The sequence below is a fragment of the Nematolebias whitei genome, chromosome 19 (genome assembly GCF_014905685.2).
Source record: "Nematolebias whitei isolate Nwh7 chromosome 19, NemWhi1, whole genome shotgun sequence".
Lineage (NCBI taxonomy): Eukaryota > Metazoa > Chordata > Actinopteri > Cyprinodontiformes > Rivulidae > Nematolebias > Nematolebias whitei.
The window spans coordinates 32328826-32339474 of NC_056516.1; the positions used below are offsets into that span (position 1 = coordinate 32328826).

At 41.1% G+C, this 10649-nt stretch overlaps 1 protein-coding gene across 1 annotated transcript; it reads right to left on the bottom strand.

Annotated features, from left to right (window-relative positions):
- Window positions 1-4604: 4604 nt before the first annotated feature.
- On the bottom strand, window positions 4605-7880 carry LOC119425901 (zinc finger protein 728-like). The gene is made up of 2 exons (XM_037693457.1): window positions 7574-7880; window positions 4605-7251 (listed from the first exon to the last, which is right to left on the bottom strand). The coding sequence occupies exons 1-2, from the start codon at window positions 7878-7880 to the stop codon at window positions 4670-4672; spliced, it is 2889 nt and encodes a 962-aa protein (XP_037549385.1). The 3' UTR covers window positions 4605-4669.
- Window positions 7881-10649: the final 2769 nt, after the last annotated feature.

Here is a 10649-nt window from a genome sequence, read left to right on the forward strand (position 1 = left end):
GCGAAGCGGCGTAAACAGCGAAGCGGCGTAAACAGCGAAGCGGCGTATTTATGGATTTTTTCCACTTTATTAGACATTTTTGGACTGATGCGACTTACAGGGCGGAGTGACGTGTACGGCGGAAAATACGGTATACAGAAACTTAACGTGACATATGATGACGGAATGAGAATGCTGCTTTGGATGCCGAGATGGACTAGTTCAAATCAATTATTTGTTGGTGTCTCCACTTTTTATGCTGCATTACGTAACCTCGTGTACAGATTTATGTGGAGATTAAGTGATTCTACAAATAACATCATCCTGATAACAGATAGTGCACAAAGCTCAGTCAGGTTTAAGTCCAGAATGTGGAACCATTGGCGTTTCAGCCTTTATGTAAATCTGTGACTTACATTTGTGATTTTTATCTTTTTAAATTATTTATTTGCATTTTTTTTTAATATGGACCTACTTGTGTCTTTAATAAAGGTGATGATGATGAACGTAATTAAAATAAATTTACAAAACAATCAGGATTAAGCGTGGACTGTTTGTAGCTGGCGTTAAATCTGTTCAGTTGATATTAGACAACTTTTTAATTAATTTCTCAAGCCCTCTGTTGCCTTTGTCAAAACTGTGGATTTAAACTAGTTCTGTTGGAAACAACCCCCAAACAGCCCTGAATTTTCACCTCAGGTGAATCAACCTGTCTGAACGCACCATCCATCATGATGGGTGGGGGCTGGTAAATAGCCCACAGGTGACATCAGTCGGGTTGGACCAGAGGGCGAGTGAAGAGACATCAACACACACAGTGGAAAAAGTTCATCTAAACATTTTAACCATAATAAAAACTGAGAATTCATTTTTGTACCTGCTTTTCCTTCCTGGGTCATGGAGCTGGTGTCTTATCTCCATCGATCACTGCAAGAGGTCGGTACACCTGGACACAACATTCACGCTCTCACACCTAGAGACAATTTAGAGTTACCACTTAACCTAACACGCATGTTTTTATTCTGTCACAGGAAACCAGAGCACATGAAGAAAACCTACACCTGCACGACGAGAACATACAAGACCGGAAGGCGATCCTGCAACCTTCTCACTGTGAGGCAACAGCAATAACCGCTTCGCCTCCATGCTGATAAATTAAACAAAAGCAGCAAAAGCAGGTTTGATTGCCTGTGCTCGTGTAGTCTGGGTTATGTTAATACTAAACCACGAAAACATGGTTTAAGGATTAACATGACCTGAACTACAAACAGGACCGTTCAGAAGTTTTCAAGTATCCGTCATAACGTGCTTAAGGAGTCAAACGTTCTTTAAACCTTTTAAAGTCCTGATCAATAAGTTTTAAGGATACAGGGGATAGATGAGGCTTGATTTGTTGTTGTCGTGGTGACTTATAAAAAGGAGGAGCTATAAAAAATAACCAGTATTTGTGATGTACGGGAAATGTGGAACAGCTTTATGGTTTCAAATTTAAATCACAGTGAATGTTTGATTAAATGCCTCGTTTTCTTTACAGTTCCAGTTTAGAGCTAACAGTGACATCTGGTGGAGAACATCTGGTTTTGTCTCATGCCAGTGTCTACAATAGATCTGCTGATTTGCCTTCTAGTTTGTCCACAACAGGCCCCCTTAGTTTCAGCCTCTAAAATCTCATAAACTGAGAAGGTGGTTTAAATAATCATCAGCTCCTGATCAGAACAAACATGAAAAGATTAAATATACAAAATGGCACACGTAATACTGGGTAGCATCTACAGGTCCTTCTCAAAAAATTAGCATATTGTGATAAAGGTCATTATTTTCCATAATGTAATGATAAAAATGAAACTTTCATATATTTCAGATTCATTGCACACCAACTGAAATATTTCAGGTCTTTAATTGTTTTAATACTGATGATTATGGCATACAGCTCATGAAAACCCAACATGCCTGTCCCAAAAAATTAGCATATTTCATCCCACCAATGAAAGACAAGTGTTATTAATACAAAAAAACACCAACCTTCAAATAATCCTGTTCAGTTATGCACTCAATACTTGGTCGGGAATCCTTTTGCATGAATGACTGCTTCAATGCGGCGTGGCATGGAGGCAATCAGCCTGTGGCACTGCTGAGATGTTATGGAGGCCCAGGATGCTTCGATAGCGGCCTTAAGCTCATCCAGAGTGTTGGGTCTTGCGTCTCTCAACTTTCTCTTCACAATATCCCACAGGTTCTCTATGGGGTTCAGGTCAGGAGAGTTGGCAGGCCAATTGAGCACAGTAATACCATGGTCAGTAAACCATTTACCAGTGGTTTTGGCACTGTGAGCAGGTGCCAGGTCATGCTGAAAAATGAAATCTTCATCTCCATAAAGCTTTTCAGCAGATGGAAGCATGAAGTGCTCCAAAATCTCCTGATAGCTATTGACCCTGTGCATTGACCCTGCGCTTGATAAAACACAGTGGACCAACACCAGCAGATGACATGACACCCCAGTGACTGTGGAAACTTGACACTGGACCTCAAGCAATGTGAATTCTGTGTCTCCTCTCTTCCTCCAGACTCTGGGACCTTGATTTCCAAAGGAAATGCAAAATTTACTGTAATCAGAGAACATAACTTTGGACCACTCAGCAGCAGTCCCAAGCGAAATGCTTCTGACGCAGTCTCTTGTTCAAAAGTGGCTTGACATGGGGAATGTGGCACCTGTAGCCCATTTCCTGCACACGCCTGTGCACGGTGGCTCTGGATGTTTCTACTCCAGACTCAGTCCACTGCTTCCGCAGGTCCTCCAAGGTCTGGAATCGGCCCTTCTCCACAATCCTCCTCAGGGTGCGGTCACCTCTTCTCTTTGTGCAGCGTTTTCTGCCACACTTTTCCCTTCCCACAGACTTCCCACTGAGGTGCCTTGATACAGGACTCTGGGAACAGCCTATTCGTTCAGCAATTTCTTTCTGTGTCTTACCCTCTTGCTTGAGGGTGTCAATGATGGCCTTCTGGACAGCAGTCAGGTCGGCAGTCTTACCCATGATTGCGGTTTTGAGTAATGAACAAGGCTGGGAGTTTTTAAAAGCCTCAGGAATCTTTTGCAGGTGTTTAGAGTTACGTTGTTGATTCAGATGGTTAGGTTAATAGCTTGTTTAGAGAACCTTTTCATGATATGCTAATTTTTTGAGACAGGCATTTTGGGTTTTCATGAGCTGTATGCCATAATCATCAGTATTAAAACAATTAAAGACCTGAAATATTTCAGTTGGTGTGCAATGAATCTGAAATATATGAAAGTTTCATTTTTATCATTACATTATGGAAAATAATGACCTTTATCACAATATGCTAATTTTTTGAGAAGGACCTGTATAATTGATTATATTCTGATTAATGTCTTACTGATAATCTGAATGTTTCCTGTTCTGATTATTACAAAAGGAGGAATCTTAAAAAAAAAAGGCAATTACAAAACATTTGTTGACATTTATTGTATAACAAAAACAAAACTTCAGACTAGGGCTGGGCGATATGGACTTAAATGAATATCTTGATATTTTAAGATAAATCGCGATATGTCTCGATATTTTTTTTACATAAAGTAATAAACTATTTACATATATTAAAGTTTGGTTTTGAAGCATTTATTTACATATACAAGTTTCAAGACATTTGATAACGTCCATAGAAAAATCAAAGCAAATATGTTCTTGTTTTTAGTGTTTCACCCTGTTTTATGGCAATTAATAAATCTGAAGTCTGATTCTAATGAAGTATATTCATTCAACCTTTAATAACCTTTATTAACAAAGATCTGACTCTAAAAGTGCAGAGCTCAGTTGGAGTTTTTTTTTCTCTCTCTCTGGACATGGATGGAGCCTTGTTGTTCAAGTTTGTTTGTGCTTTACTTCAGACTAAGAGTTTTGAATGATTATTAGGATGAAAAAGTTTAAAGATCAATGGTCAAATAATTTGAACTCCGCTAACAGCCAGAAAAATAAATCTAAACCTCTTAAATTAATATCAAAGTTTTGTTCTCTTCATTGTCTTTCCTGTACTTTTATTACACGTGCACATTTCTGATCAGTAAACAAATTTAAGTGACCAACTTTCTGAACTTTAAAAAAAATATGAACTCGATTAAATTTTGATTTTCTCTGCGTCACATCTGAAACTACAGCAGCTCTTCTTACAAAGATTATCTTCATTATTCAGAAACATTCAAGGATGCTGAAGATACTTCAACGACTCTAGGAAAGAAACATTAACGACTTGTAATTTTGAGTAATTTTTTTTTTTGTAAAACTCAAATAGCCCATAACAAATTTAAAGGATTTTCAAAACTGTAACAAATGAAACCAGAAAATCATTTAACTGACTTTAAACGACCTCCAGAGATTTTCCTCTTAAGTTTACTTATGATTTATTGTAAAACTTTGAGACTAACAAATGTACTTAAATAAATCTAGAAACACTTCCTTGTAAATTTCTAAATTTATTTCAGTACATCTCCCAGTCTTCTTTGTAAATTGTGAAATGTAAAAAAAAAAAATAGAACTCAGTTTTAATCAACAAGTTAAAAAAATAAATCCTTTATTTTGTTTCCAGTTTTTGGTTATTTTCCTTCCAGACCGGAACTATTTGGCCTCTGAAACAATTTTTGCTCACAGATAAACCCAGTACAAACTGTTCTGTGGTTCTACAGCTGGATAAAGTCGGGCTGCAGACCATCCTGCCTCCTGAGTGGCTCTTTGTTACTGCGGACCACCTGGTGCACCTTCATGTGGACTTCTCTGGAGCGTTTCTCCTGGTAGCTTTTTCCACATATTTGGCAGCTGTAGGGTTTCTCGCCGGTGTGCGTCAGCAGGTGTTTCTTCAGGTCAGTATTGGTGACGAAGGCCTTCCAGCACAGGTGGCAGTTGAATGCCTGCTCCTTCTTGTGGAAGCGGATGTGGGTCTGCAGGTACCCTTTGGTGCTGAAGCTCTTGCTGCAGAGGCTGCAGCTGAATGGCTTCTCACCAGTGTGTGTCAGCATGTGGGCATTCAGCCCTGCCAGTTGCCTGAAGGATTTCCCACAGACGCGACAGAGGAAGGGCTTCTCGCCGGTGTGGATCCTCTTGTGGACCTCCAGGATGTGGGCTGAGGCTAAGCTCTTCCCGCAGGTCTCACAGGAGACGCGGTTGACCGGTTTGTTTCCAGTGTGGTTCTTCAGGTGTGTTGTCAGAGAGCAGCCATCGGTGTATGTCTTCCCGCAGATCTCACAGATGAATGGACGCTCCCCGCTGTGGGTCTTCCTGTGGCGCCGCAGAGCACCGGGCCGCGGGAAAGATTTACTGCAAATGCTACAGTGGTACGGTTTGAAGCCGGTGTGACTTCGCATGTGGGTCTCAATGTTCTGGTACTTTTTGCCACAGATGTGACAAATGTTACCCGTCTCTTTGTGTTTCTGTAGATGCTCAGTCAGCGTTTCAGACAGCAGCAGATTTTCCCCACAGATTCCACACACCGACTCTGACGAGTGACTTGTAACATGTTTCGTCAGACTGGCTTTAGTTTGAAAAGTCTCCCCACAGACTTTGCAGCAGGACGACGGCTGAGTCCTGATGTTTTGTGGCTCAGGTTCCAGGCTTGAACATTCTGATGGAGAGTCCACTTTATTGCTGTCACAAATTTCCATGGAGTCACTTCTAATGCGAGCCCTCAAAGTGCTGCTCTCTGTGAAGGACTTCCTGTGGGTCCTCTTGTGTTGCCTCAGTGCTCCAGGTCGGGGGAAGCGTTTGCTGCAGACGGTGCAGCGGTACGGTTTATAGCCAGTATGGTTCCGCATGTGTGTCTCAATGTTCTGGAAACGCTTCCCACAGACGTTACACTTCCCACTAGTCTCTTTGTGAGACTGCAGGTGAGTCTGCAGACTGTCAGATGTGTCGAGCTGCTCCCCACAAATGCCACACATGTTCTTAGAGTCGTTGCAGTGCGTCTTTGCGTGTTTCCCCAAAAAGCCCAGACTGTAAAAGAAATCACCACAGACTTTGCAGCAGAAAGAGGACTTCTCACCAAGGGTTGATTCAGTGTTTGCCTTTTGTTTCAGCGTCTTACCCTCACCTACATCATACCCCTCATTCTGATTTCCATTTTTATCTTCATGCATCTTGAGGTGCTCCTGGAGCAGCTGGATTTCAGTGAACGTTTGTCCACAGATCTGACAGGTGTCAGGCTTTTTTCTAATGTGGATCTTCTTGTGCCTCTTTAGCGCTCCATGCCGAGAGAAGTTCTTCCCACAGACGCCACAGCTGAACGGTTTGACACCAGTGTGGCTCCTTTTATGTACCTCCATGTTCTGGAACGTCTTTCCACAGATCTTGCAAGCCCCTCTTGTGCTAAGGTTATCTCTATGTGATGTAAGGTGATCTGACAAGCTTTTTGAAGACTCAAGGTGCTCTCCACAAACTCCACACGTGTTCTTAGAGTCGTTGCAATGCATCTCTGCGTGTTTTCTTAAAAAACCTGGACTGCGGAAGAAATCACCACAGACTTTGCAGCAGAAAGTGGAAGACGTCTTGCCGAGGGTTGGTTCAGTGTTTGCCTTTTGTTTCAGTGTTTCATTTATCTCACCTACATCAGCCACCTCACTCCATTCTCCATTTTTATCTTCATGCATCTTCATGTGCTCCTGAAGCAGATGCTTTTCAGTGAACGTCTGTCCACAGATCTGACAGGCTTCAAGCTTCTTTCTGCTGTGGATCTTCTTGTGTCGCCTCAACGCCCCCTCCCGTGGGAAACTCTTTCTACAAACATCACAGCTAAATGGTTTGACTCCAGTGTGGCTCCTTTTATGTGTCTCTATATTCTGAAATGTCTTCCCACAGATCTTGCAGGTTCCTCTTGTGCTAAGGTTGTCTCTATGTGATTTGAGGTGATCTGACAAGCCTTTTGAAGACTTGAGACGTTCTCCGCAGACTCCACAGAGATGCTCTGGGGAGTCGGAGTGTGCCCTCACATGTTTTAACAAGTGACCTTTGTGACGGAAAGTTTTTTCACAGATTATACAGTGCTTATTTTCTGGTTGTTCAGATGAGGCTGTTTGACTTCCTTCACCCGCTCTGTCCGTTTCATTATTACCAGAAGATATCTCGCTGCCCCTCCGCTCCTCATCACTCTCAGATGCAGCAAGGTCTGACGAGGTGGAACTGGGTGAACCCGGTGGGAGGTGAGTAGAGTCCGACGGCAAAGGTGGCGTTTTATCACCGGTTGTCGTCTCAAAAACTGAAGAGGTGACAGAGTCTGAAAAGCAGAGAAAAGTCATCAGCTCAAGTAATTTTAATTAAAAGCTGGACAACAATCACCGAGAAAATATGTGACTGAGAAGAAACTTTTTTTTTACTTAAACATAGTTACAACAGGTAACTAGATAAATATACATTGAGTAATTGTTTTTAGTGTAATGAATTTAAGAAACTTATTGGCTTGCTAATGATCAATTAGCTGTAAAAAAAAAAAAACATTTTCTAACTAGTTGATAGCTTCTTGGCGCTGATTGGTTGGTGGTTACCTAGCAACACTCAGCCAATGACGTATCATCACGGTGCTTGTTATGCTAGCTCACCTGACCAGTTCAGACGGACCACCGGGTTCAACACGGTCTCCAGCAGCCGGCTCTGCCGCTCCAGCTGCCGTCGGTACTCCGCCACTTCCCGCTCCAACAGCCCGACGACCTCCTGCGCTGCTGCCGCCATCCGCTCAGCGAGAAGCAGCCGGAACAGCCGAGCCGAAGCTCCTCCGGACCTCCATGGTCCACCGCTCCGCTTCTCCAGCGCGCACACAATTTCCTCCCCGACTCTGTTCAGCAGCTCCGACACCGAATCGGTCAGGACCCGAAGCCCGCAGCGTGGCGGGGGTTCTACCAGAGACATCCCGCGACAACTCTTTGCTGTCCCGCACAGGAGGAAAAATAAAAAATAAAAGCGTTCCTGACATCCGGTTGTGTCCGTGTGAACATCGAGCGTCGTAGCGCCCCCTGCTGGAACGGCGGACCAGTTCTCTGATTTATAACTCGGTAAAAAAGCAACAACGAAGTAATAAAACTTTCTGCAGTAAAACCTTCTCCTTGCTCTTCTTCTGATATTCTGCTTTTCGGAGACACTGAGTTTGGGGGTTTCATTATTTGTAAGCCATAATCATAAAAATTACAAGAATTAAAAGCTTGGAAACAATTATCTCTAATGAATTTTTATATAATCAGTCAGAGAGATTTGTCATACATCACATGTGGTGGAACGAGATTATGTACGCAGGGTCCCAGTTATGTCCAACAATAAAATGTACAAGAAAAACAGTAATAAGATCTAAGATATGAACTATGAGAAACATCAACTAAAAATACACTAAGCACTAATAGCATAAAAACAATATGTTGAACAGCAGCACGAACATGAGTCTGTGTGAGCAGATGAGCACACAGGAACACAGCAGCATGAAACAGATCAGCAGCAACATGAAACAGATCAGCAGCAGCATGATGTGATTTTTCACAGTGATTATTCTAGTTAGAGATTCATGAGTCTAACAGCCTCAGGGTAGAAGCTGTTCCTCAGTCTACTGGTTCTACACTTAATGCTCCTCAGCCTCCTTCCTGAGGGGAGTGGGGCAAAAAGTGTGTGCTGGGTGAGTGGGGTCCTTCATGATGCAGGTGGCCCTCTTCCTGCATCTGGAGGTGTAAATGTCTGTGATGGTGGGGAGACTGACTCCAACAGACTTCTGTGCAGCCTTCACCACTCTCTGCAAAGCTTTTCTTTCTGCAGCTGTGCAGCCTCCATGCCACATGTTCATGCTGGAGCACAGGATGCTCTCCACTGCACACCTGTAGAAGGAGGCGAGGACGGAGCTTCCCAGACCAGCTCGTCTCGTCTATGCAAGTTTCACTTTCAGAAATGATAGACAAAAAAACATTGACATTTTTCACAGTATTTTAATCTTTGGAGATGTGCCTGTAACTTGGCAGTTTCCCCATTTCTTTAACTGGATCTATTTTTTTTATATTCACAAGTACAAAATTGTGTTTTTGCAACAAAACGATCTTTTAAAGTTATTTTCTTGGCTCAGTTTATTGCAAATATCAATACATCTATTTAACAAACACAACTTTAAATTCAAAAACTTTTTTTTTTTTACAATATAAACCGGTACAAAAAAATCACATTTTAACATGCATGGGAGAACTCAGTTTTGATGTAAACGTCAACTTCAATTTTAGAATTTCTTTTGTCAGTCGCCCTGAAACCATCTTCAACAAAAACAATCCATCACAACATAGTGAAGGTCTGTCTTTTACATCTACAGCTACATAGACTGTTATAACTAAAAGAACAAGGTACAGATTTAAACTGCAAATGTTGAATACCTCTTGCAACAAACATTCATGAGCAAAATGTTTAAACATTAACTGGTTAATATCAAGGATTTTGGTGCTTATGAAGATAAACTTCGGAATCAAAGAAAATCTCTTTCTGAAACTTTTTCCCCATTTAATCCTCTTTCCGGAACAAAAAACAAATAAAGGATCAGATTTTTCTACTTGAGCACCTTTAGAGCACAACTGGCGACACACACATATTATACAGAAGCTCTTCGTGTCTTTTTCGTCTAAACTCCCACGTTTTATTTTGTTTCGAACTAATCGTCATCGCAGATAAGACTCGATGCTCCTGAGAACAAAGACTCAGCTTCTTCAGCGGGTCCAGCAGTAGTTTGGAAGAACTGTAAAGAGTTTTTTAGCTAAAGACGTCAGAGTGAAGTCGACATCAAATCAGAAAGCAGCTGAGTGCTCCTAGCTTCTATACCAATTTCTGTCAACCTTAGTGTCAATAATCAACGTGAGTAAACATTAAACTGAAATAAACTTCACAGATGAGGCTAACTGACGGTGCTGATTGATGTAAAGTAACAGCTAAAATAAAGTTCAGAATCATTATTTGTGCGACTTGATGCGAACTGGACGTGCTGAGGGTGCTCAAGCACTCCTTTGTTAATAACAAAAGATGTAATTTAGAACATTAATAAATACTTAAACTAATTAAATATATATGATATTGTTATGCAGGTTTACATTACAGTTGTATTTTTATGATAATAATTTACTAATAGGGTAAATTACGTTATAGTTTGGTGGGTCTCCGTTTGTGGTAGTTTTCTCACTTTACGTGTTCTCTCCCAACATCAAACACATTCTTATGGCTACGATTACAAATACATAAAGAATTTACTGTACTAGTAAATATAAATATCTGCCTCAGAGGTCCAGAGCTGTGTGTGCTCAGTCCAGCCTCAGATGATTATTTTTCCCCCCAGTAATAAATCTGACTAGAAATTCCTGTGATTGATTACCAGTAACTGTATGGTGAATTAAAGTTGGTGTAGTGATTTTTTTTTACAAATATTAAAAACAAAGTACCTAATGATGAGGAATAATATTTAAATAATCAACAACGACAAAAAAATAACTGTAATGGGTGAAATGAAAACTAATGTTTTAATTCTTGGTGAAATAGTTATTTAGAGGGAAAATCATATTGTTTGCTGCTCATTTCACTCACTGGACATGTTCCGTGTTTAAACTGAATCAAATCATAATTGTGTAAAGAAGCTGAACTGAAAAATTATTAAAAATCAAGAAAGGAAAAAAA

Bases quoted from the DNA above. Each gene is read 5' to 3' on its own strand.
- LOC119425901 (XM_037693457.1), bottom strand. From the start codon at position 7,880: ATGTCTCTGGTAGAACCCCCGCCACGCTGCGGGCTTCGGGTCCTGACC. The intron at 7,252-7,573 runs GTGAGCTAGCAT...TCTGCTTTTCAG, and splicing joins GGTCCGTCTGAACTGGTCAG to ACTCTGTCACCTCTTCAGTT.